This window comes from Ornithodoros turicata, chromosome 8 (genome assembly GCF_037126465.1).
Source record: "Ornithodoros turicata isolate Travis chromosome 8, ASM3712646v1, whole genome shotgun sequence".
Taxonomy (NCBI): Eukaryota; Metazoa; Arthropoda; class Arachnida; order Ixodida; family Argasidae; genus Ornithodoros; species Ornithodoros turicata.
In genome coordinates, this window is record NC_088208.1 from 36504438 (window position 1) to 36531659 (window position 27222).

The 27222-nt window shown below is 46.2% G+C and overlaps 1 protein-coding gene across 3 annotated transcripts; it reads right to left on the reverse strand.

Moving 5' to 3' along the window:
- Positions 1–29: 29 nt before the first annotated feature.
- Positions 30–27220, reverse strand: LOC135367166 (probable ubiquitin carboxyl-terminal hydrolase FAF-X). 3 transcript variants are annotated; one of them, XM_064600303.1, is made up of 50 exons: positions 26897–27220; positions 23938–24157; positions 23606–23798; positions 23062–23174; positions 22858–22970; positions 22690–22795; positions 22511–22626; positions 21738–21989; positions 21379–21517; positions 21042–21299; positions 20079–20177; positions 19647–20016; positions 19156–19243; positions 19002–19053; positions 18861–18932; positions 18643–18660; positions 18058–18161; positions 17772–17982; positions 16244–16452; positions 15296–15424; positions 14615–14726; positions 14408–14545; positions 14128–14248; positions 13890–14020; positions 13210–13364; positions 12290–12530; positions 11567–11689; positions 11351–11508; positions 10524–10632; positions 9932–10075; positions 9712–9864; positions 8739–9089; positions 8567–8668; positions 7610–7776; positions 7367–7540; positions 7022–7163; positions 6765–6942; positions 6550–6673; positions 5586–5851; positions 5331–5512; positions 4947–5038; positions 4543–4684; positions 4387–4468; positions 4172–4320; positions 3929–4102; positions 3766–3869; positions 2443–2672; positions 2177–2379; positions 1484–1630; positions 30–1400 (listed from the first exon to the last, which is right to left on the reverse strand). In XM_064600303.1, exons 2-50 carry the CDS (start codon positions 24046–24048, stop codon positions 1071–1073), a joined length of 7677 nt encoding a protein of 2558 aa, XP_064456373.1. In that variant the 5' UTR covers positions 24049–24157; positions 26897–27220; the 3' UTR covers positions 30–1070. The 3 variants fall into 3 exon arrangements, with proteins under 3 accessions (XP_064456373.1, XP_064456374.1, XP_064456375.1); XM_064600304.1 differs by lacking the exon at positions 26897–27220 and adding an exon at positions 26783–26883; XM_064600305.1 differs by lacking the exon at positions 18643–18660 and having other exon boundaries at positions 26897–27219.
- Positions 27221–27222: the final 2 nt, after the last annotated feature.

Consider the following 27222-nt stretch of genomic DNA (forward strand, 5'->3'; position numbering starts at 1 on the left):
GCCCGACAGCTAGCACCCCGGGATCAATCTACAGATTTCGAAAATTTTATTCATGCTGAACATCAAATATGCACGTAAGTGCATGTTTTCAATTTGTTTCTCTCTGTACAAGCTGTGGTGCTGCACAAACATTCCCTCGCGTAAGAAAAAAATCACTGCAGGTTATGTATCACCATAACAAGAAGACCAGTCTTGACTTGTCTTGTCTGTTTGCATAAAAGCATCCTGTGAGCAGCCGAGGTGTTTACAACTCTCTTATACGGCACTACAGTACGGCATTCTTCAGTAGTGAAGGAGAAAAAGGAACCTATATTTTCATATTATATATAATATATATATATATATATATATGTAGCGTATAAGAGCCGTCTTTCTCCAGGGGAATCCAGGTCCCTGGTGCTGAATGCATTCCAGCCGACTTACATTTTCGTATTTTATGTACAGAAGAAAAAGCAAGGCGAGAAAAAAACATTGCAAAAGGTGGTAAAAAACCCCTGGTCTCATCAGCATCGCGTCTCCTGGTCGAGAGTTGTGTCGGCAATAAATTAAAGGTGGGTCAGAACCAGACGTCACGGTGCAGACGACACGGTGGGTGCTACGGTCTCGGTGCACAGTTTGCAAAAATTAAAATTTACGCAAATCCATAATGAAAGCACTGTGCATTTCCTTTTAAATTTTGCGCTACGTCCTACTTCTAAGCCTCGTTTCAGTTCAAAAACCTTTTTTTTTTTCCTGTCGCAAAAGCACGTAAGAAAGCCAGCACTTCTATTTCACATCTTTTTCCCGCTAAACAACACCGAGTGAACAAAACCACGTCCGTGTTTCCCAGTCCATTCTCACCTATGCACTACAGTCCCTCGCAAAAACACACGGAGAATGGGAAAAAAAGAGTCAAGGTGGACTTCGCTCTGGGTGGCTTCCGAGAGTTCCTGCACGAGCGAGCCCGGGAGCTCCTCTAGCCAATCCACAAGCCGAAGCCGATGCACAGCACTCCCAAGGCGGTAAGCCACACAGATACTTACAAACAAAGCATTTTCTAGCGTCACCAAGCACCATCATCATCATCATCATCATGCAGGCTTGTCGTCCACTGGTTCCGACGGAGGCGTTGGTTGCGGCTGAACTCCGCGGAGCGAGTCTTTTGACGGTTCAGTTCGTGAGGGTGCTTGGTGTACGGGCGCAGGGGCGGCAGGGCTGAAGGGCACGCTGTGGGTAGCTGCTGAATGGGGCTGAGTTGGTTGACAACACGGTGGTTGTTGTTGTTGCTGCTGTTGCTGCTGCTGCTGTTGTTGCTGCTGCCAAGATGGTAACTTGTTTGAATCAAGCTGTTGCTGCTGAGGAGGTTGCTGCTGACCGGGTGGACTGTCACCTTCTTCAGACATGTCTTGCTCCTCAGGTTCCTGAAGTAATTTATGTACACGTGAGAACCTTACTGATACAATTCGAGGAGGGAGGGAGAGAGAGAGAGAGAGAGATGCTTTACCTCTTCAGGGCAGAGCTGTATAGCACGATTGAGGGTCAGCCGGGCACTGTGCGACCTCTCGAGGAAATAGCCGTTTGAGGTCTCGTTGGACTGTGCCGGTGGAGACCAGTTGTTGTAGCTGTACTGGCTGTTGCTACCGTAGGGTCTCTGTGCAGAGAAACAATAGGCCGGCGCAACCGGTCGTAAATAGGAGGACAACTGACTATGGATAGCAGACACTAGATAGTGCTCACACGGGACAACTAAATTTTTTTTGTTTTGGAATGTGCTATGATAAAAAATATTGGCAATATAGGAAAGCCTACATCACACAACATTATATTACGATAACACTGACTAAGTATGCAAGGAGGTTGAAAGAGATAGGTAAGGTTGTAAGGGTTCTGTCGAAGACCAACGCTATTCAAAACGCCTAGACTCAGAGTACCGCAATGTTATTCGTGTATCTCGCTGAGAAAAAAAGAGAGCCAGCAATGCTAGAAATGTGAAAGTGGATACAGAATACAGAAATGCTACACTTACAAGAAAAAAAAAAAAAAAAAAATTGTTGTCATACTTACTTCCTTTTCACACTACAAAAAGATATACATCAGAACAATGCTTAGGCAACGCGAACACAATACAAAAAGAACAATGAAAAGACCACAAAAATAAAAACGACCGAACGACAAAAATCCCAGCCAGCGAACTTACCCTCTCCAGCTCATCATTCAGCCACTCGACTGCCGCTGTCCACTTTCGTTTTAACTCTCCGTTTGTGTGAAGCATCTGAATGGCTGCAGTGCAGGAGCTGAACAGGGAGACCATACACTTGATGCACTGGTAAGCCCGTTTCTGGTAATGGTTCTTGCTCCGGTGTATCGTGTCAAAGAGACCGTCCCGATCGTCCGGAATACCTGCGGTGAGAAGCACCGGCCAGTGTAACGAGCATTCGGACTTCCCCGCACGATCGGGCGTACCTTTGAGGGCGTTGTGAATGCGATGGTTCTGCCAGGAGTCCTCAAGCAGAAGGATGTGCAAGAGCAGGTCCATGAAAGGGCGCAGCTCGTACGTGTACGTGTAAGCTATCTGCCAGAGCAGTTCGCTCAACACCATAGATGAAAACTGTGGATTCTCCCACGAACAGAATTTCAAAAGCTTCACGGTGTCCTCCAATGTGTTTGCATCCTCGATTATCTTCTTCACATAGCTGCAAGGGGGATAAGACATGTAGAATTTACCAGAGAATGGTACGAAAAGGGGGCTTGCAGTTGTACACACTGCTAGAGGGCACCACTGCAAGGGGGCGTCGACTGTATTAGAATACCTGTGAACAATACTTGGCTTCGATTCTGCTGCACTTTGTGAACTAGTGCTGTGCAGGAAGTTCTCACTACTTGAGCCGGTTAATAACAAATAAGTTATTTATTTTATTTACATTTACATACTTACATTTACATTTATTAATTAAGTCGCTCAAGAGCTTATGACACAGTGGTACGACAATGCTTTGACTGTTTTCAATTGTTCGTGTTCTTAGACACCTTGAGGATTGTGTTGCGTCCGTCTGTGTGTTTGATCTTCAGAACAGTCTTTCCATCAGGGTTGATTACCGAACATAATGTTTCCGGCACCCCAGAAATTCAATCTTCCGTTTCAGTTACAGTTTCCACATGGTTTTTTGGTAGCGGTTTCTGTTTCGTCAGCGGATTTTCGTTCCAGTTTTGGTTTCCAGCAAAGTTACCAAAAGTGACCAAAGGTAACAAAAATATTTTTGTTTCCCGCAGGATTTGGGTATTCAATGTTGCTGTTTCCAGTAACAAGCACTACTTCCTATGCCATACGTGAAGTAGGAAAACACAGAAGATGCTGCAGTCTCCCCTGCACATAGCTGCAGGGGAGACTCTAATAGTGAGCGGACCACATTGCAAACCCACATCCACAAATGTAACCCCCCCCCCCCCCCCACGAGACGAGAGCCATCAATATTTCGAACATACGCTGTTCTTCAGGCCCAGAAGAACAGCCTTTGTTCAAAAGCACCCTTCATCCTGATTTCCTTACCAGTTTGCTGGATCTTCTACCTTTCTACACATACAGACAAAGTTAATTTTATCGCGTGTATGTTCTATAGCAGTATTAAATTCAACGCAGCTCCATTCTGCATGTAGCGAATGCTCTGCCGGAGCAGAGCAGTTAGGGTAGATTATGAGAGGAGAGCCTCCCTTTGGAAGCTGAGGAGAGGTCACTTGGCATACCCTTTCCCATGCTACCAATGCTACAGCACAGTTCACTCCGCATACCTTGACTTGTTGTATAAAATGGCAGCAACCTGCGGCTGTATTGGCATTAAGTATTCTTGGCATATTTGGTCTCCCATGAGGATATTCGGCAGTGGAGGGGTGTTCTGGAAACGGAAGAGGCACTGCATCCAGAACCTTGCAAGGACAACAATTAAGCACCCACCGGTTGGCAGGAGTGGGTCTTGGACGAGACGTCGCAGCATCTCACCAGGAGACTGACCACCTGGTACAGCTTGCCCAGTTCAGCGTACTGGTATTTTATCGGGGGGCCCGGGCCTTCATCTAGTGCCACTGCCATGAATGTTGCTGGCACGTTCAGCTTCAGCAACTGGAGCCTCTGCAGAAGCGAAAAAAGCACCAAGGCTCAGTGAGGCAGACACGAACCCACGGCACCCATGTAGCGTACCTCAGCCACTCCAAAGCAGGCGTACGTCTGGAAGAGGCTGAAGTACTGGGTAAGGTGTCGACCGTGCTCAGAGACTTCCTTGTTCAGGAGAGAGAGCACGGCCACCAGCAGGTGATCCGAGAGGGTGGCGCTGGGGTCAGACAGGTAGTCTGCGTAGATGTGACGTTCGCTTTCGTTTAAATGTCCTAGAAATTTTTATATTTGTAAGAACTCACTTGAACTGAACACTGTGCAGGGGCCATCCTTCAAGGACATGTGGGCCAAGAAAACGAGGATCTTTACAAAGGCGTTCCGCACCTGCAGAGGGGGAAAAAGCGCGGAAAATGTACTGGAAGCGAAGCAGACGACCAAGCGGGTGGAACAAGGAGTACCTCCGCTGTTGGGCACTCCAAGGAATACTCGCAGATCCGATGCGGGTGGGCGAAGAGCACATTGTTGGCGAACCACAGCCGAACGTAGCGACTGTGCTGAAGATGGGAACAGAGTGCTTCGTACCAGTCGATGGCTGGACCCCTTCAGTTGAAAGCAAAGTTGATGTTGAAGAAATATTTCAAAAAATATACTGGCAGTGATAGTACGGCCAAAAGTCAGCTGCAAAGTTTCTGCGGGACATTTTATAATGTCACGATATAACGTGCACAATATTTACGGACAGATGCTTCCGAACTTGCCCCCCCTTATTTGTGACCACATTTCAATCTTCAAGTGCAGTGTTCACTTTGTGAATCACTTTTTGCCAAGTGTAGTTGACACAGATGACAGGATGATGCTCTACCTGAGCGTCTTCTTTGTGTGGAATGCAGTGAGGAACAGGAACCGCGATGCAAGTTGCGTGCTCATCATGGCCAGATCTTCCGCGTCAGTAGGCTGAGAGTACATATAACACGAAAAGGTCAATAATAACCAGGACAAATACCTACCCAAGCAGCACAACATCTTGGATACATTCCCAATTCATTCCCAACACATTCCCAATATCGGTCCAATATGGGATCAGTATTCCCAATATCGGTCCAATATGGGACCAGTATTCCCAATATCGGTCCAACATTGGACCCGTATTCCCAACATCGGTCCGATATTGGACCAAGATGTTGTGCTGCTTGGGTAGTACTGATTCTCTCGCTTAGATTAGAAATGTGACGTAACAAAAACCAACCAGTTTCTCCTGACCAGGGTGAGCCGTCACGTACGGCGCATTGCAATTGATGAGCTTCTTCATGAACTGGAAGTACTCCACACTAAACTGGTTCCGATTGTGCACAAACTTGATGTTCTGCCTCCAGACGCTTCGCTCTATGGCTAGGGGCATTCGCGCACCTTCCTGCCGCTTAGCGTCCGCTGCAAGCGAGATTTTCCAGAATCAGAACGACCTCACGGAACTTTTGACTCACGGACACTTTTGAACACTTACACAGGGAGGCTTCCTGCAGAGCGTGCGTGAGGGACGCCATCTTGGAGGACGTCGATGAGGACTCCAGCCGCTCGTAGAAGAGGATGTACGCGTTCCACCAGCGCTTCTGGCGTCGTATGGACATGCGCTTCAACATGTGGTCGAACACCTCCCCCATGTACTCCCCGCCAAAGCACTGGTTCTTCATCTCCTCCTCGTCCTCCATTCGACACTCCGCAACCTCCCCGTCGTCAAACTTGTACCACTTGAAGCCGTCTTCCTTTTGCCTACGACGGAGAGGAACGTGCAGAGTTGCTAGGATGCAAGACTTATTGGTTTGCCACAGAAACCGTTTCATAGAAAACTTCCAGCAAAGCCATTAAGCCTCTCAAAGGAATTTGGAACGGGCACTGTTGCTTCCGAGCGTTGTTTTCCACGTATACATTGGAACGCACACACTCCACACTGAACACGTAGTGTACTTTTGTGCACCCTACTGAACGAGCACTTTCTCTCCCGACACACTTCTCTTTCACCCTCACCTATTCTCTATCCTATTTCCCTCACCCAAGGATATACTCCTCCCCTCCCTACATTTTGGTCTCCCTCACTCGGCTGATATCTTTCACGGTGAAAAGTTTTTCTTCATTCCGTGTTAGCGCCGTGGAGCAACTGTGGCTATGGGCGGCATACAGATGTGGACAGGTGGAGAGAGGACAGAGGACAGCAGGAAGGTGTGGGGGGACAGGGCGGTTAGTATGCATCCTGGGCAGACTTTAGCGGGAACTGGGTCGACATTCGACCGGAATGTCTTCGGAAAACGCAGGGAAAACCTCAGACAGCACAGCTGGTGGTAGTATTCCAACCCACCACATCTCAATCTTCAGCACAAACGCCGCTCGGCCATGCCGCTGGTCGTGGTGAAAAACGGCAACCCTACCAACAGAGGCGACATCTGGCTCGAACATTGTGACGGCTTGCTTACCTGTACAAAATATAGGAGTAGTAGTGTCCTCCGCTAGCCTGTCCGCTGTGAACGACGATTCCGGTCAGCTTGTACTTCGTTGCACTGGACTCTTCAGTCTCAAGATCGTCTTCTATCACTTCTCCTGCAGAACAGATGCCACAGACATAAAATCGCAAGCTCCATCATCAGTGCAAGACCTGGAGGAATCTGCCTCCACAGGTAGGGGGCCTTACCCTCTATCTTTGCGAGACCCCGCACAGTGTAGGGTTCCATGTCAAGCTCCCGCGGGAACTCAAAATAATCGTTGAACTTGATGGCACATTCCCGTTCCCAGTCGTAGTCGAAGCGTTTCAACTGGATTGCAAGGATCGGCGGGAGCTTCTTGATGCACAAACGCTTCACAGTGTCGACCTTGAAAAGCGCAGGAATGAAAGCACACATAACACAGACACACAAAGACTGGAATGAACAAGGGGATCACGAGGGTTACCTTTTTGTTGCACTTTTCGCAGTGGTACGCATTCGCCCCTTCAAGCAGGTCACCCTTGACATACTGTTCCAACGAGTCTAGTAGATTGCTGTGGTTCCTAATGTCTATGTTGAGTGTCGTGAAAGACTCCTCCCTCGAGTACCTACGAAAGGTACCGATGTACCACGTCGTCCACACTGTCAACACACTACAGGTTTTCCCGGCGATTTTAATCCAAGTGCCAGCTAAATTAACCCGTGCCCCATAAAGTTTGCATGGCACGTGGATTAATTTAGCTGGCACATGGATTAAAATCGCCGGGAAAACCTGTAGTTTGTTGCCAGACCACTACAAGAGGACACGCACCTGTGAGGGCACCCCTTGCATATTTTCTGGTCGGCGAATGTTCCGCCTAGGACCCTCGACAGCACTGTGGGCTGTCCAAGGGCCTTGAGGGCCTCGTCCAGACTGTCTACGAGGCTATTAAAAAACTCTAGCGCGTCGTGTTGTTCTCGAAGATTTACAGGCTCACCCCATAACCTGCGGCAACACACGGCATGGTGACGTGTTCTCGAAAGGCAATAAAAAAAAAAAACTGCAGAGACTCACTTAAAATGCCTCCAAAACCCCCGAGGAACGTAGTACTGCAGCCTGCTGCAGGCTAGATGCCCAAAAATAGCTTGAACTTGTTTTAATACACCTAAGTTGTAGTCTCGACGTAGTTCTTCTCTGCAGGCACTGTCGTCTTCACCACATTCAGTATTTACACCGCCTCCCTAAAATATGTGCGACATTCGTTTATTTGTTCTATTTCGTTCATCATTAGAGCCTGAAGTTTTCGGGAAATTTTTTTTTCTTCTAAATTCAGGGAGTAAAAATCGGGCAAATAAATTTGTGCTCTAAATTCATGCGAATTCAGGTGGAAAACTTATGCTAAATCCAGGGAGAAATCTGTGCTGGTTTGGTACAAACGATGATGTGACTGTATTTGCTGCCAAACAGGTTAGTGCGCATTCCTACGGACGTCTCGGTGACGGCAATTTGCCGGGTAAAAAAACGGGTTTCACCCTAAAGAGGCAACCTTCGATTCGTGGAAGAATCGGGTTAAACCCTAAAACAACTTCAGGCTCTACACATCATGCACAGAAAGCTGACCCAACAGCACGGCATGTTGGCCCAATATTGGATCAATCTTGGCAATACTGGCCCAATACTGGTCCAACCTTGGTCCAAGATGTTATGCTGCTTGGGGAGCTTCAGGCTCTACACATCGTGCACAGAAAGCTGACCCAACAGCACAGCATGTTGGTCCAATATTGGACCAATCTTGGCAATACTGGCCCAATATTAGTCCAATCTTGGTCCAAGATGTTATGCTGCTTGGGGAGCTTCAGGCTCTACACATCATGCACAGAAAGCTGACCCAACAGCACGGCATGTTGGTCCAATATTGGACCAATCTTTGCAATACTGGCCCAATATTGGTCCAATCTTGGGCCAATATTGGGCCAAGATGTTGTGCTGCTTGGGGAGCATGTTGTGTACTGTCACTCGACAATCTCTTACCTCGTGTTCTAACCTTTCTTCACCGGAAAAGTCCTCGTTTAGGTCGACAGCAGCACCTTCGACAGCCAATATTCCTTCACGTATGCTGTCGATCATGTACAGCTGCAATTATCACTTCCCTTAGCAACCGTGATAAAAGATTCGCAATGCACCACTCAGGAAAAAGTTGTACCTGCTGCAAGACAGAGTTCATGTAACACGTAGCACCCGCGTTCTTGAGCCCGACGAAGCCCCCCTGGGGCCTCGGTCCCACGGGGGGCAGGTACTCCCACTCCGTGAGGGGCCGCTCGCCGTCGGCGTAAAACATCTCCGTCAGCATTTGGGCCGTCAGCCGCAGATTCTGAACACAACCCGTGCACAGAGCCACGAGCAGTTCCAGCGCTCCAACCAGGGCCGGGGGACCCGGACACACTGGGACAGCTGGGCGTCCCCCAACGTCACCCGCGCCGCCGGCCAGTGCGGCACTTTTTCTCATTTGGGCCACCACCCGTGAAGCCGGAAAGGCAAAGTCTTCGACTAGCTCCTGCAATATGATGCGAGGTAAGGGCTAGCGGAAGAGTTAGCATTAGAGTATTGCAAATGCTCGAAATTTCAAATATGAAACGAATATCTCGTGCTCTTCGAATGCTATTCGCAACCCTATTTTCAGTGTTCGAAATTTTCGAATATTTTTCAAATAGCAGTACTGTTGCAACGTGTCGCTATCCCCGTTCTGCAAGTGGGCTTCTCCTCATTACACCCGAATGTTAGGTGAAGCCTACTTTACACATGCGGGAGAAAAAAAAAACTCTGAAGAGCAATAAGCAATACACTCCGTCCGAAAGCTTGTAACATAATAAATCTTAGATCTTCACTTTTTTCTCTTTATGTATTCTTTTTCCTATTTTCTTATTTTGTATTGTATTTATTTGTATTGTATTGTATTTTTTTGCGTTCTTCAACGACTGTCTTGACTGCCCTTCATCATCGAATGAGCACAGCGCCACAAAATATTTCACCACAAGGTATATTCGAAATTATTCGAATCGGGCCTTTTCTGATTCGATTTACAGTGCAAGTTAAACATTCGTAAAGTATTCGCAATAAAAAAATTTTGCTACTCGCACAGCTCTAGCTAGCACGTGACATCTTGTTTGGCGCGTTACCTTGACCAGGTTTCCTTTTCTGTTAGACGCATCAGATCCTATGGAGTACTTCTGCTCAGCACTGAGGAAAGAGACCAGCTCTCGCGTTATCCCCAAATGCCCGTTGAGAAGTGCCTCGTCAACCTGAAGCACTCGTGTTTCCAGCACTTGTTTCTACATGCACGAAAGGTGTCAGGATGTTGATTAGCATACGCGAAACAATCGGATAGACAAGACTCACCCGAACCGCTTTCAGCCATTCAATCTCATCGTTTAGTAACTGCGACGCAGAAGGCAGGGCGCACTGTGTCGAGCAGGCACAGTTCAGCAGACGACACAGCAGCTGAAACAGCTCCTGTGAGCTGCCCGCGTGTTCCTTCAGCTTCTGCAGAAAACGAGAGAAGACATCTCGGGTACGTCCACATAGTGCACATCTTTGATAATTAGAGCCTGAAGTTTTCGGGAAATATTTATTTCTAAATTCGGGGGGTAAAAATCGGGTAAATAAACGTGCGCACTAAATTCATGCAAATTCGGGTGAAAAAAACTTCCAGTACACTAAATTTGGGCAGAAATTGGGCTCTATTACAAACAAACTGTACTGCTTTGCAGGTACAAACGGTGATGTAACTGCGTTTGCTGCCAAACAAGTAAGTTAGTGCATTCCTACAGACGTCCCAGTGAAGGCAATTTGCCGGGTAAAAATCAAAAACCCAAAGTGTCAACCTTCAATTCGGGGTGCAAATTCGGGGAAGAATCGGGTAAAACCCTAAAACTTCAGGCTCTATTGATAATTAGCCACTGTTTACCGTAATACGTGCTTGCTTACTCACATTTAACTGGGCAAAAAGGAGGTTGATGAAGAACAGAAGACACTGCTGGCCAAGTGAGCATTTGGTTGCTATGAGACAAAACTGCTCAGCAGCTGTTGCCCTCACACACCTGAAAGTAAATCTTGCGTCATGCAATACAAAAGTCAAGTGCAGTGTAGACACTATAGTTTTGGACCTAATGGTGCAGCCTGTGCTTTTTAGTTTTGATAATGTTCGGGACCGAGCTAGACTAAACAATGCTGACTCTGGAGGTTGAACTACAGGGCTAGACCACACTCCGTGTCTATCGTACAGTAAATTTCATTCATATTTGGTTTTACCCGAAGATGTAAAGGTGTTGGTTGATCGTGTGCGGAACCAAAGTTTGTCCAATGCAGTACTAATGTGATTATACTTGTAAAGAAAAAAGAAAAAGAAAAAAAAAGAACACTGCTCCACACAGGACTCTACCAAGTAATTTATCCAGAGCCCTCACACCTTACTTCACCCCAAAAGCTTGGAAACACTCTCTCCCTTCCTTTCCTGTGCACCTCCAGCAGGGGTCTTTGCTATTTCAGCTTTTTACACATGTTGGCAGCGGTGCACAAAGCTGCTATCATGTAACTATTACAATTTACACCCAACCCCACAGGCACCTTTTTGCAACATCGTGCAACTTTTTTTTTTTTGCAACTTCATTCTCGCAGTTCTGGACAGACCACTGACTGTTCCGTATTAAGCATGCGACCTTCCACTGAACAGACAAATATTTGATGCGTACTAAGGCCAAACACTGTACCTGTAACTATTTGAGGAAACACTGAGGTATGTATGAGGAAACACTGTACCTATTTGGACAAATAAGCAACAAATCAATGATGAACCGCTTCCACGTGTCTTCCTCTTGCAACGGGTGCAGCACTTCAGGGCAAAGGGCCACCGTTATTGCCAGCACCTCTAGCGCTTCCTGGCACAGCTCCAGCTCTTCCTCGGATGTCTCAGAAGCCTGCGAATTCGCGACATTGGATTCCCGCGCATTGGCATCTTCTACAGGCAAAGCTTACGTTCTCCACAATGGCATGCAAATCTTCCGCAGAGTTTGCGAGGTGCGTGGAGCCGCAGGAGGATGCCCAGGCCCGTCGAACCAGTGCCCGCACTGTCGAGATGTCTGGTAAGTGCCCCGTGCCCTGAAAAGCGACGCTCTCTCAGATAAAAGGATCTCAGCATAATCGAAGTATTGGGAGTTAAGACAGGTTGAGCGTAACTTTACTACAGCTAGGGGCACTGGAACGTAGAGGCAAAGGGGGGGTGACCGCCCCCACCGCCCCCTTCGAGCTCATGCTGCAGGGGGTCTTACACCCATTTTCATGCTTGGACAGGGCATCTACAGGTTTCGCGTGGTAGTTCGAATTAATTTTGATTATTTGTTTGAATTGAATTTGATATTTGTATTGAAAATTTGTTTAATTTTGATTATTTGTGTGTAAAGAAAATTTCTTACTCTGCATCAGTATTTTAACTGGTACCATCACACACACACACTAAACACAATTCAAACGTAAACATATTTTCATCCAATGATCACATAGAAAAAAAAAGACCATTGCCTAATTAACTGAATGTCATAAAATGAAGCCATTTTAGCATAGTATTTAGAGTCATTCTGCACTCAAATACGTGTCACTCAAATGTGTCACTTTACTTTTTTTTTCTGTTCGCAAAGATTTTTTACTGTACAAATCGTTCAGATTTCATTACGACATTCTACCGTTCATCATTCAATGTACCTCTTCCCGAAGGAGGTTGGCGAGCCGCTGCGCTACGTTGCGGACCATGCAGTCCGGACCGGGGTTGGGCACGTGCTGCAGCGCCATCTGCAGCTGCACCACTCGTGCGGATGGCTCCGTCGATTCCCTCGTGACCGTCGTGCTGTCTGCCGCCTCCAAGGAGCTCGCGGAGAACACCACGCAGTAGCCGACGGTTGTCAGCAGTAGTTTGCACAGCTTCAGGACCAACATGTACGCGCTCCTTGAACAGCAAGTTTAGATTCAGAGCTCGGCAATGCCCAGGCGTGTACAGGGTGTTGCCCTCTACAAGTCTACCCGTGCCGCCATGCCGTATTCGCCAATTACTCAATGCAGGTGGCACATTGTGCAATCTTTATATATAAAGCTGATAAGGACATTTAATCTTGGTAAATTTCGAAGTGATTGAGCGCCGCAGCACAAAGTTATAACTCAAAACGTGCAATTCCCGTAGTCAAAAACAAACAAGATGGCAGCGTTGAGAAGAGCACTTGACACGCTGCTTCCCACACGACATGCCAGATGGAACTGCAGTTTTCATTTCGCTTTCGTGTAACTGTCGTATCTTGCTCGGAAGTAAGCGACGTGAGGAACGAAAAATGCCGACGCATACTCGGCAGACGACACCCAAAAGGGATGTCGTCTGTTAACTGAGAGGCGCCATCTTGGCTGTTTTGACTGCGGGAACCTCGCGTTTTGCTCTATAACTTTGCATTACGGTGCTCAATCACATCGATATTTACCATGATGGAATGTCCTTACGAGTTTTATACGTAGGCAACACATTGTACCGCCTGCATTGAGTAATTGGCATTAGACTTTTATAGGGTAACACCCTGTACTACACCAGTGTAGACCTCGGCCCCAACACTAGAGACGGGAAAATGCGTGTGCAAGGGTACCTCTTTATAACCGGGTCGAGGGTAGGAAGGAAATCGGCTCTCGTGAGCATTCCGAGTACCACTGGTACCCCTCCGCTTTGAACGAAGCTGTACTGAAATTCTTGCGCCTCTTCGGAGCAGGGGTTGTGCGCGGGCATGAGCAGGGCGTACAGTACCTGAACGAGACAGATAGGCGTGCGTTAGCTTTATAGATCAACAATTACTGTTGCAAGCTATTAATTATATTAATTAAACCAGCGAAGAAGAATGCACAAAGTGGCGACGGACACACGACGTAAAATTATGCGTAAGAAATGTTAGTTTGTTCTCTACTGACATGGTGACAGAGGGCAGGTTATCCCAATTGGTAATTCTCTTTTGCAAAAAAAAATGGATTTTGCAAAAAAAAACAATGAATTTTGCAAAAAAAAAAAAAAAAAAAAAAAAAGAAAACGAGAGGGTAAGTGGCAGTGCCCAGTGCAAAGTATTTAGTGCACACCCACGCCTGTACAAGTGGCTGGGACTGCACACTGGCAACGTTGGTTCTTCTGTTTTAGTGGGTCTAACCTCAAACACAAGGCTCCAGCTATATGACCACTGTTTTTCATGCACATTTCGAAGCACAGATGAGAAAGCAGACGACGTCTGCTTCAAGGAACACTGCGGCACATTAGGGGTTTGCAGTCGACGACTGTACTCACCTCCAAGTGGTACAACACTTGCGTAGGAGACGACATAAAGAAGACAGCTTCTAACGACGGGAAGTAATTTTGCTCCAACCTCTGAGCCTGGTGGTAACAAAACTTGGAAAGCCTATCCACAGTCCGTGCATCTAGAAACGTGAACGGGCAAGTAAAATCAGACTGCCGAGGATATTAAAAACGAAAAAAAAAAAAAAAAAAAAAAAGAATAAAAATAAAAAATAAAAACACCTCTTACCCGGTGGTATAATTTTAAGCAGTGCCATGGCGCTATCCCTGAGTGCCGGAACATTCAGCGAATTACCGAGGTCTGCCAGCTTGAACAAGAACTGGGTGTAGTGGGGCTGTCGGGACATTAACTGTAAAAAAAACAACAACATTTTCTCGCCATTACCTCACAGTTTTCCTCCGTCACATTTTCTTATCACGCGTTTCCCCCGACAGCGTAAGCTTTCTTTTTTTCCAGAGATTTGGTTTTGTTTGATATGGCATCAAGGATCAAAGTAAAAGTGGCTTACCACTCCGGGGAGACAGCCTTCAGCATCAGGATTTGGACCTTCGTAGTGGTGCTGCGGGGACCCTGCCGAGCTGTCGGAGCTCGAATCGGGCGATGACGGCATGTTGGAACCCACTTGGCATAATTTGGCTGACAGCACCTGCATAGCAACGATTGATTGTTTGTTTGTTCTTTCCTCGTACAGGCTCGAGAAATTGATGCGCCTCACCATCTTGTCCTTCAGTGGCAGTTGAGATATGAGCTTTTTGTCGTCGGCAGGGTCGAGCACGTCGGCGTTAATGAAGAGGTCGATCTTCATGTTGAGATTGTTCACCTTCACCCTGTTGGAAACAACTTTTGTCACCACTCCTTGCGCGAACGATTCAACGGTCACCCTTGACATTCGATCACTGGTAACGCTGAGGCGGAAGAATGCAAGAAAACACTCGTGCATCGTACATAAATACTGGGCATTTTTTAAAAATCCTTTACGGAATTTTTATCGTAAAATTATGAGAACTACCTTGATGCGGTTTTTGCGGGTGGGTTACGCAGCGACGTGGACTTAGTGTCGGAAACGTGCCGTAACTATTTGACTATAAATATTCGTAACTATAACATCATCGTGCCGTAACTATTCGACGATTAATTACCTAACACTCGTTGACTAACTTATTAGTTAGATGTTCCCCAGGGAAATGCGAGATGGCAGAATTGGATCCCGTCATTATTTAAATCCACCCTCCTCTTTAAATGTCCCGAAATGACCACGTACCTCGAAATATAAATTCTAAAATTTTCCTATGCAAATGAGCCAAAACCGAAACAACGTAAAGCATATACAAATGAATAAAAAAATTAAAAAGCGATTTGTCATTGTCCGTTTAATTTAACTGTGCAAGGCACTCACTTGGAAAGGATCTGCCTCCGTATAGAGCCCAGGGTATCATTTGTGTGCACCCACATTTCCAGATCCTCCACTGGTCGACCAGGACTCGGGAAACGAATTGTTAACACCATGTGCTTCCCCCGGTGAGCCCTGAAATCCCATTTGCACAATAAATTGCGGGAGATCATAAAACCTATTACAAAGCATCGAGATACACCACATGAACAAATACGGTACTCCATAATGTTATACGAGCGATGTAAGTTGAATGAATATAATACAGTATATTTGAATAACTCATAATGCAGCATCCATGCGCTCGTTTGTAGGTTTTCCATAAAAAAGCACAATCTCACTTTCCTGGCCTGTCAAAACTATTATATCTATCATTTGCTCACATTTACGCTGCTAAAACGATACAACAAAATAATTCAATTTTTAAACTCTATACAGTCAAACTCCTTTACAACGAAACTCAGGGGACAGCAAAAAAAAAAATTTGCAGTAAAGGTATTTTGGTTAAAAAGGATGTCCATCATTGGACCTATAGGGCTCCAGCGGAACCGTAAAAAAATTTGCTGTAGTGGTATTTTCGTTAAAAAGGTGTTCGCTATAAAGGAGTTCGATTGTATTTGACGACTAAATGTGGTTTTTGGACAAAAACATGTTCCACGACAGTACAAACTCAAAGTGGGGCACAAAAAAAAAAAACAAAAAAAAAAAACAACTAACCCATAACAAAAAATGTTTTCCCTGCTTCCTCAAAACACATACAACTTACAGAAAAATGCCTTCTGAAGTACCTTTTGTGCATCATATTGATTACGAACACGAGAGAGAGATACACGAGCCCACTTCGTAACCGAATTAAGAGAAAAATGTTGCGACGTAGAAAGCGAGATGGAACCAATGAAACTGCGAAGCGCTCCAAATTGACTAGAACACAATTATCGATTATCGGTACCTTACCTAGCCATGGGCAGGATGGCCCTCTCTTCCCCGTAGTCCCCGTCGCACTGGTTAATGTACTCAAATAGTACACGAAGTACGCGTACCATCCGCGTCGTTTCCTGACCTGTTCCACGATGCTCAGGATCCCTCTCAAGTACAGAGAGTGTGTCGTACGCTGCCTTCAGCCTGTCCATGCAGGACTGGATGAAGTCTTCGTGAATCTCGGCCTGCATACAATGATTGTCTTCCTTGTAATATGGTCACATAGCAGCGATTTATCCAGATGTCCCCCCCCCCCCCCCCAAAACCTCACCCCCCAAATGTACTGCGACACCCTCCTAATTTTCTTACCTGTGCACACCCTAGAGGAGGCTTTGCTACTTCAGGTGTAATGACACGCCAGTAATGGTATGTTCAGCTCTTATGCCATAACTGTAATAGCCCCCTTTTTTGCAACACTCCCCTAAATTTTAACAGCCCCTAATTTTAGTTGAAGGCAAAAAAAATTGCACTATATTTGAAAAGCCCTTATTTGAAATAACAAGAGAGACTTCAAAAGTTGCCAATGCAAGTCCCTTCCACTACAACCGAACGTGAGAACGCTTCGTAAAAGCACGTGATAAGTAGAGCCTGAAGTTTTAGGGTTTAACTGGATTGTGCCACGAATTTTCACCCCGAATTGAAGGTTGCCTCTTTAGGGTGACACCCTATTTTTATCCAGCAAATTGCCTCACTGAGACATCTGTAGGAAAGCACACTAACTTGTTCGGGAGCAAACGCAGTTACATCACCAATTGTACCGAACCAATTCAGTTAGTTTGGGTAACTGAACCCGATTTTCTTCCCGAATTTAGAGCACATGTTTATTTACCCGATTTTTACACCCCAAATATAGAAAAAAATATTTTCCCGAAAACTTCAGGCTCTAATGATAGGTGATGGTCTCATACCATGCGGAACCTCATACATATTCGAAAAGTCTCGAATATCCAATTGCGCAACAAAATCAATACAGAAGAGATTCTTATACACAGAACGTTCAATGTCCGCACAGCCCTAGCTATGACACATAATTAAAGCCCTTCTCCTTCTGGGGCGTAAAATTTAAGATTTCCGCGGAGTGATATCACTCCGCGGGATTCCGCAGGCAGGAGATGAGAAGCACAAAAACGTTGCAGCATTCTCCCAAGATCGCTTACCAACTCTAGAGAGAGAGAGAGACTCAACTCTGTCAACCTGTCCCCAACCATTGCTCTCATTAAATTTTCTTTCATCGTGGCATATTCAGCCGTTGAAGCACATTATCAGTGGTGTGATGCGTTGCCATAGCGACTGATCTGGTTTTAACCCGCGAAAACGTCGCAGATCGCCTGAAATCCTTACGTACTTCTGTACGCTATCGAATATTCCGCAAAAAAAAGAAAACGGATGATTCTCAGGGAAACAGCCGGTTTCCCGTGAGACATGGCCGTGAAATTTTGCGGATGATATAGGTTATAGGCTAGCCCGTCTTGTGCAACGAGGCTCAACAACACCGCTCCCTCACCTGTGCCCCTTGCAGCCGTGGTCCCAGGTTTGTATAAGTCTCCCGGAGCAGCTCAATGGCCCTGTCGGCCACTTCCTCAGAACTGTTCAGCACGACTTTCCACAGGTAGTCGGAACCAATAAGTTCCAGGTCATCCAGGAGGTAAGACCTTCGCTTCAGCAGCAGTTTCAGCTCCTTGGAATTTACAGCCTTGAAGAATCTGTCAAAACACCTGAAGGGGAACAATTCCGTTCAGTCGAGGGGAACTAGAGGGGGAACTGGAACCGACGGGAGGACTTTGACTTACTTTATTCCATTCTCTGTAAGCAGGGTGGGGTCCAATTGCAGAATGTTGTTCTCGAAAAAATCTCTATTGATTTCGGGGTCGAGGTCGGGCTCTTCACCCATTAACTGGAAAGAACGCAGAGTGGTTAACGGTACGGTGCAAGGCGACCCGTGAACAGTGAAAACACGACCGCTGGTTCGTTACATCGGAACACTGTTGAAAGCGCGGACAGTGAGAGGACTACAAACTTTACTTCCGAAGAAAGTGGAACTTTCCTCGTTTTTCGAATGCAACGCAGAAACTTTCTAGCACTTACTTCAATCGCTTTAGAATTAGACCGTATTTCTTGAAGGAGAGAACACTTAGGGGTGGGCGAATATGACCTTCTTGTAAACTGGCAGAACTATTTTCTCACAGTGCCAAGATTACGATACTGATATCCCTGATACCCCTGCACGCCTCAAAACAGGATGCAATGCATTCTATGGCAGAACACCACAAAATCATTCGCGGAGCTAACGAGGGGGCGTCACTGCAACACCTCTACAACATCAAAGCCCGCAGACCACGGCTCGCTGTCCTGGACAGCAGCACGGGAACGCTTACCAATTGTCGGGTATCGAGCTGAAAGATGTAAAAACCTGTACGTCAAAGGGGACAAGATTACTACGACGTGTGCCCTTGCTATCTTAACTCTAGAAAAATTTCAAATTAACATTCCACAGGCATTTTCATCCACAGTATGCTTTTGAGAGTGTCTGCTAGAAATCCGTTGTTATTCGCACACCCCTAATCCACGTGCAAACGCGCGCCATTGAACTCACCTTGGAAAACCATTTGAAACAAGCTTCACGATCTGTACTATACACAGCATTTTCTGCTAAACAGTTCCAAATCTGCAAGGGGAAATGCAGCGTGTCACAGAATGAATGTTTAACTAATTCAAAACTATTTCCTCTACTCACTTGTTTCGCTTGAGCTGCACAAAGCCACAGTTGCCCATCCTTGAGAAGGAACCTGATCGGGTTTAAATTTAATTGAATTTAAGTAAGTGATAAAATTTGCCATCAGAGATTCTAGCATCTTGTACAGGACTTTGGATAAAGTTGAAAAATTCACCTCAAAAAGTTCAATCTCTCTTGAACTTGCTGTGTGTGACTGTAGCGGCTGTCCGGAGCCACGGCGTTTGGATCCAGTTCTGGATGCTCTGAAGAACAGAGAGAGAGAAAAAAAAGGCACATTTGGCATGCTGCAAGCTTCATCATAGCAGTGTATGCAACGTCACCCAGATAAAAAAAAAAGCCTGATCACTAAAACAACGTGACATAATCATTAAGAGCTTAAAGTCGCAACCGTGCTTTTGGCGGCCGTAGCCACGGAGCCGCCAAGCCACGGAAAGACTGTGCTTGAAATTGCCTCCGGCAATTAGCTGAAGCAGACGACATCCCAAGCAGACGACATCCCGACTGTATGCGTCCACGTAAAGAAACGAGAGGTGGTATTAAGCGGGTGTTCTTGCGCCTAGGTGGCATTATCTAAACCCGCCATCCCACTAAACCCTATCCAACTTACACAAAATTCGACTGCGGTAGATAGTTACAAATAGTTACCCTGCGCCAGACGTCTCGCCTGCGCCATGTATGCAGAGAGCCCATCCGCGACCAGCACCACCAGCGTGTGCTGCTGCTGCAGCCGGTTTATCACCTCGTGCCTGTAGAGGGCATGAGGCGACCTCTGGGCTGGAGGGGCTTCCGCGTACAGCACTGCCACTTCCTTTATGTGACGCAGGGCCGGGAGCACCCAGGGCCCCGCGCCCCCCTGCAGTTCCTTCACGCAGCGGTCCAGCCACATAGTCTTCTGGGCATCCCGGTCCTGGGAGCAGCTGTAGTCCAGGATCTTCACGTGGGCACTCAGTGCCAGCTCCATCATGTCGGTCGGGACGTCCGGGCTGTGGGCTAGGCTCCACAACAGTTGCAGCACCTGATTGCGGAGCAAATGGTCACAGAAGTGGGGAGCAGAAAATAAACTGCACAAACATATACCTTGTGGGCCATAACGCCATCCTTATCGTCTTCGGCTAGCCTTCTGATCAGCTCTAGGAGTTTTTCTCTCTGCTTTTTCGTTGCATTTGTCCAACTTGACTGATATAGAAAAAGAAAAATGCAGACACTGTGATTCCTGCATTCGAAGGAGCTAGAGGAACACAATGTAGCTCTAGCCCCAGTCCTAATCGCGTCCACTGCAGCTCTTTCGAGTTGCTGAAAGATGTTTAGGATGGAAATCTAATTTGGGTTAGCGCTATGACTGTCGATGCTTTGCAGTACGTACTTCGAACTGGTGAGTTTCGTATTGAATAGAATGAGCTGACTCAGTGTTTCGAAACCGTCCCAGTACTCAACGAGCTAACATTACTGAAATACTACATCTCTTAAAGCAAACGTATTGCCAAAACATTACGCAAGTACGACTACTACAATGGCATAACTACTATACAGTAAGGTACCTAGCCATTGCTGTAGCTTAAAGGGACACTAAAATGCAAAAACAACTTATTCTCAAATGAAACTGTGTTTAAACAACTTATTCTCAAATGAAACTGTGTTTCCAAATACATGAGCGGCACGATGTACATTGCTGCATTTTTCGATACCAATTTACTGAATTGCAGCCCACAACAGTTATCACGAATGTTCCACTGACAACAATTCCGAGATCGTAGCTTCGTAATGGAATCAAAGTTTCGAAATTATGACAACAAGCGCGAAATTACCATAGCGCGTTTCATAATTTGAAGTGAACTCGCGTTTGCATTTTAGTGCCTCTTTAAACATTGTAGAAGGCTTTATGACCACAGTTCAACTTCAAAGTCAACATTTGCGCACGTACTTATCGAAATAAGAGAGCAGCACTCTTGCAGCTGACCACCACGTACGTTTCGGAGCCCCCCCACTCACCCCCCACCCCCTCGAGCATATTTTAGAAGGGGGGGGGCAAGGTCAACACACCTGAAAGCACTCAAAGAGGTGGTCCAACTGCTCCGGAGCAAAGTCCCACGCCAGCTTCGCCAGCAGGTCATGCACGTTCTTCACGATGGCTTCGTGTTTACCACTCTGCGCCGCCCACAGGTCATCCAGGTCCTCCACCGTCAACGCTTTTTCCTTTATCACAAAACGAATTATCTTCTCCAGCTTTTCCACATACTGAGGTTGATGGAGGCTGTCCCTGAGCACAATCTGAAGTACTTTGTTCTCCTTGATCCACTCCTGAGATGCAAAAACAATTTGGACACGGTCACAAGAACACGTCTGACAAAAAAACTGACGGTGGCAACGAGACACTCACTGCCATTCTTTCCGCCGTGAGCCACTCTTCCTCTTCCATGCCCGTGTGCCGATGGGAGTAGTAAGTCACGTTGGCTATTACTTTGTTCACCTCGTTGAGGGCATTCATCTTCCCATTGAATGAAGAAATCTGCAGCAACCTGTGAACAAGACGACTGTTCTTAGGGCCCTGAGTTTTCAGGTTTTGTGTGTTTTTGAGAATCGGGGGGAGGGTGGGGCGATCTTCTTTATTGCGGGGCGAACCTTTATATATCCACGGTTGCGATTTCTCACACGACCAGCTTTTGCATACAATTTGTCTTTGTCTTATATACTTTCGCTTTGTCTACACACAGCAGTATCGCAAGTAGTACTTCGCACCTGAGGATCATCTTGAGACGAAACATTTCTAGAGACTTGACCATCTCCTCCTGGTTGGGCACTTGGGAGGCGATGGAGCGCAGGGCCTTCACGATGCCAGAGAGTGCGTCGTTTTTTGCCTCATTCTTGGCCTCTCTCTTGAGTTCCTCGTCTGTCAAACGCTCCAGGAACGAAGGCACCCTTCGGACGATCGGCATCAGGTAACGCTCCACCGTCGGCACTGTGAGCAGGCTGTGGCACAATCCAAAAGGCCTGCAGAGAGAGTGGTCGCCGCAATGCGGAGTTTACGGGGGTGCGTTTTACAGGGAATATGGGATTTATGCATACGGGACATGTGTCATACGGGATTTTCACTCAATGCAGAGTTTACGTCTGCAAGGAAACAGTAAATTGCTTTCCGTGTGATATCTGCTAATGCACTGTGGAGAATGGTCGCCGCAATGCGGAGTTTACGGGGGTGCGTTATACGGGACATACAGAATATATGCATTCGGGACGTGTGTCATACAGGATTTTTGCTTAATGCAGAGTTTACGTCTGCAAGGAAACAGTGAATTACTTTCCGTGTGATATCTGCTAATGCACTGTGGAGAATGGTCGCCGCAATGCGGAGTTTACGGGGTGCGTTTCACGGGGCATACAGGCTTTATGCATACGGGACATGTGTCATATGGGGTTTTCGCTTAATGCAGAGTTTACGTCTGCAAGGAAACAGTAAACTGCTTTCCGTGTGATATCTGCTAATGCACTGTTTTATTCAGTCGACCATTTACCTAATGAGAGCAGCAATAACAGGAACGGACAGTGCAGGGCCACTGCAAAAGCGGTCGTGGAGCAGAGCGAAGCCTCCCAGGCTGCCAAATCGGTTGATCAAGTCAACAACCCAGCCCTGCGTGACGAACACAATGCGTAAGGTGACAGCACAAAGCAACGGTGTCCAACGTCTGCATACCTTGGGCGTTCTCGCGTCTGTTGGTCGTGCATAGACCTCGTCGTCTGACAACTGTGAGCCTTGGGGCACAGTGTCTGAGGGCCTCGTGCCATTATAAGAATGAAACCTAACAACAGTGGAAGTTGACGTCAGCCAAGTGTGTGTGTTTTACGATGTCGTCGTTCTTACTTATTATGAGGGTTGAGGACCATGGCTAGAAGGTCTAACAGAGGGAACCAGTCGTATTGGAGCTTTGTGACGCACAGCTCCACTAACCGCTCGCAATTTTTCATGATACATCGCTGGAACATAATTATGCGTATGTATTAGGAAGTCCCTGCACAAGTTGCCACATGGTAGTTCATTACAAGTACAAAACAAAAAAAGACTTACGTGGATCTCAAACTTCCACCCGCTCACTGCTTCGTCAGTTAGAATTTTTGTGAAAGAAATGGTGAGCCCTTCTTTGAAGAACCGCTGACATGCCTCACTCTTTGTGTCCAGGCCTTGGTGAGAGAAAAAAGAAAATTTCGCAAATCCAATCAATTTTCTGCCGCACCCAATACGACACAGAAAAACAGGGCACGCCTCTGCTTATTATCGAACGACTTTCCCTCGACAAAAGGAAAATGAAACAAGGCAACTCTGATGGATGGCCACGTCAGCATACATATGAAATTGATTGATCAGCGTCCATGGAGTGAGTGTCGTTTCCGAGAGACAACACAGACTTCCTCCGTAACAGTCTGTCTTCAACGTAACACATACGTGTTTAAATTTGCAGGTAGTTTTTGAAGAACACTCCAGCGAAACAACTAGCACTGATGCAACTGATGCAACAGCAAGAGCGCTGTTCGAAAATATCACTAGTAATATTCACTCATATCAATCATAATCACTCATAATCAGTCATATCACTAGTTAATATTACACGTACCTTTCTTGCAGAGGCTAATGGCAGCTTCCAGTAGGACCTCAAGCTCCCCCTTGGGAAGCACGGGCACCACCCAACGTGGTCTGTTGATCATCTCGTCGAGTCGTGCCAGCTCCGCGAGCGGAAAGTCCTGCTCAGCCTCCATCTTTTCCCCCGCCTCCGCGGCAGCCTCTGCTGCCTCCGCTTCCTCCAGTACCTGATAGTGTTGTGCATGGTTTCAAACACTAGAAGTAGCTACCCAGAAAGTATAGCTACGCCGCTTGACCTGCTCTCCAAGATGCTGTGCATTTTACCAACCCGTACAAAACAATCGCGTTAAAATGTTGAGCACGCACCACATGTCCTCCAGTAGTGGGACCCGAAGGTCCCGAAGGGGGGCTGCCAGGGGGCCCATCTTGTGGAGGATCCCCTCCCCCGAGCTGGTTGCCACGGATCACTATGGTCATAGGGGCAGCTCCAGGGGTATCTGTGCCCAAAACCTCCCTGCTCCTGCTACTTGAGCTGATGCTGGTAACACTACATACGACTGCTCACAACGATGCTTCTGCATCAAGCCTGCAGGAAAAACACTGCGCTTGTAAGGTGGTGCAAGTCATGCATGAGCAGGGTTCCTGCAATAGTGCTAGCCTTGGTGCAGCCAAGTACACAGGGCCCTTCTGAAAAAGGGGCGAGGGGGGCCAGCCGCCTTGGGCACCTTCCGCGGAGGTGGTTCCGCGACGGCGGGTCCCTCGGGCATGATAAGGTTGGGCAATAAAACGGAGATAATCTTCATCGTAGAATTCGGAATTGACAATAGGGTTTTCCTGCTTAACTTCTTGCTATTTTGCTCCTTTTTCATTTTATAATCTTTCTGTAAATTTCAAAATTCGAAAAATTTATGAAAAAAAACTACCCCTTACGTGTGCGAAGCTATGTATGAAGAGCACTTACGCAAATTCTATGAATAAGTTGTTTTTCTGGTTATTGTTACGTAAGCCTTGTGTAGACGGTGCTTCTGGAATGTGAGGGGAGCACTTCTGTATTACCAATTGGGTAGAAGCCTTCCTCAAAAGTAGACATCATGGAAGTGGGGTTCGATCTGTGGACACCCTGGTTAGGTCGGGAGTTCAGTCCTCAGGCCGCTTTTGTTTCTGATCAACATTTATGATTTGTCCAACACTTGAACTTCTGTTGTAAGAGTGCATGTGGATGACTGCGTAATTTATAGGCAGGTAGCTTCACCAAGCAATTGTAGATTGCTACAAAATGACCCAAGGTCTGTCACAATCGTGTCACACATTGCAAATAATCATCGAAAGAAACAAAATTAAAACAATGGCTTATTCTCTTGGTAGATCAAAATATGTTACCAATATGTAATTGAATCTTTTGTTCTCAAAAGAGTTGTTCAATAGCGTTATTTAGGAGCTACATTTACTGAGAATATGTCATAGAATTGTCACATTGGCGATATCATATCCAAATCATATCGATCCTGGGGTTCCATAAAGCGAAAACTAAACCAGGAACTTTCTTGCATATGAGACACTCGTACGTAGCAAGCTTGAATATTCCAGTCACACCTTATCCACAGTTTAGAGTGTGTACAAAATAGGGCAGCAGGCAGAGATAGGGCAGAGATATAAATGTGACTCAAATTAAATCTCTTCTTTCCTTACCAAGCCTTTCAACATGCTTCTTTCGTTCATTCGTTGTACATTCACAAGCCCAGACAAAGAGAACTGTGTCGTAAAAACCCAACCCTGATATCACCTCATTATCACTGTCGTAAGAATGAGCTGATATTCAGAAATCAATATGTTTTTGCGGCTATTACGTTGCATTCGTGATTTGAATTCACTACCATGGAGAGTGGAGCCTGAGCTTGGGCAACAAACAAACACGACACACAGACTATCGTTGCCCATGGTCAGAGTCCGCTCTTCGTGGGTATGGTCCACCAGCTTGCCTGTGTCTACTAGTATCTACTAGACGTCATCTTTTCCGTCATGGAATTCGCTACGTCGAGCAATAGTGGATGAATCAGACAACCATAAATTCCTATGGAAAAACACTCTTTCTGTGACCTTGTTTTGTACAGTGTAGAGTTGCTTCTGTTGTTAAGATGTACCTCCTGATGTAACATGTTTCATGTGTTCCATCTCTCATCCGGATGTTCCAATCAACGCACCGAAATGCAGAACTAGCAAACTACAGCTGATAGTGATCGGCTGCTATCATGCAAATTTTGCATGGATCTAGCCCTTGGAATCTACCATCTGCGATTCCTGTTTCACGAAGGAACTCCTCAAATGGGTACAGAACATCAAAGGCTTGCCAACAAACTGAAGTACCATGCTGCACCCTATCTATAATGGCTGTTGCAAAACTGCGCTCTTGTGTGACAGCTGAGAAGAATGCTAGAGAATGCTTGGCACGGATCACTGTATAACTTCACTGCTTTGTAAGTACGAACAGCCGGTATTATTTCCAAAATATACCTCGCGAACTTCAACTTACCACAACTCGAGCTGCATACCACGAGTATAGGGTGAAGGGCTATACAGTACCGCTTAATTAAAGTCTCTTTTCTGATCATCAACAAGTAGGAACCGCACATTTGCTAGGCTTCTTTGAATGTTCTCTACAGCAGATGCATTTAAGAGCAGAAAGAGAACAATCGACCGAAGCAGACACACTTGCATTGCTTGCACGGCATACAAGACACACGCGATATCGCGAAAGAAAATCGAGAAAGATGAGCAGGCAGAGATTACAATTTATCGTGCCCCTGCAGCGTAAAATCGGTTTATTACAGGGACAGCAATCCAAATATTCGTAATAATTAGGCAAGATTTAGGCCTACACTAAATTAAGCCTAACATTTCTAGCTTCGAAATAAGCGGTCTGTGTTCACTAACGATGCAAAGCCATACGAGGGAAATAGAGTCTTTCTTTTGTAATGTTTTGGATGTTTCTCAAAAGCGCCGACAGATCAAACAAATTGGATGTGACGACCTGGTTTGTTTGTTGTAGTAAATAAGTGCGAATAAAACTTTCGTGTTCGAGTCACTGCCAATATCCACAAGTCTAAAACAGGGGCCTCATACAGTGCTTTCCTCAATGCACAATATTATGACAGACAAGATGAGTGAAGATATCAACGAAAAATATCAGTACGTGAAATGTTTTCCACCCCACCTTCGTCAGCTGCTGGACTTGTCACCTAGCGCAAGCGAGTAGCTTCACTGTGACGTAAGCGCTGTAAATTTTCAACGCAGCCACAACACCGATTATTCGCTCGTCTTGACTTACCACTTCGAAATCTGGCTCCGGTTTGCAAATCCGAAGTGTTTTTGTGGCGTTATTTCCACTTTTTGCTTAACATTAGAGACGCCGGTCACAGGAAACCATGCACAAATCCTAAGCCTGCTAGGGAATTCCAAATCTCGCAAAGTATCGCTCATGCCGTTACCGCTTTGCTCAGACCTGTTCCTCTTTTGCTAAACTTCGGTGAATTTAGGAAACTACGCGGTGGGTTAGATCAGAGTCATGTTACAATTTGAGCTGGAGGAGCAAAAAGTAAAATTAGACGTGTTAGATAACATAGATAAGTGTCGAATGTTGAGAAGACGACAAGG

Coding starts and splice junctions, on each gene's coding strand:
- LOC135367166 (XM_064600303.1), bottom strand. CDS start 24,048: ATGACCATAGTGATCCGTGGCAACCAGCTCGGGGGAGGGGATCCTCCA. Junction 23,799..23,937: donor CCACTACTGGAGGACATGTG/GTGCGTGCTCAA, acceptor CAACACTATCAG/GTACTGGAGGAAGCGGAGGC. Junction 13,365..13,889: donor AAGTGTTGTACCACTTGGAG/GTGAGTACAGTC, acceptor TGTCTCGTTCAG/GTACTGTACGCCCTGCTCAT.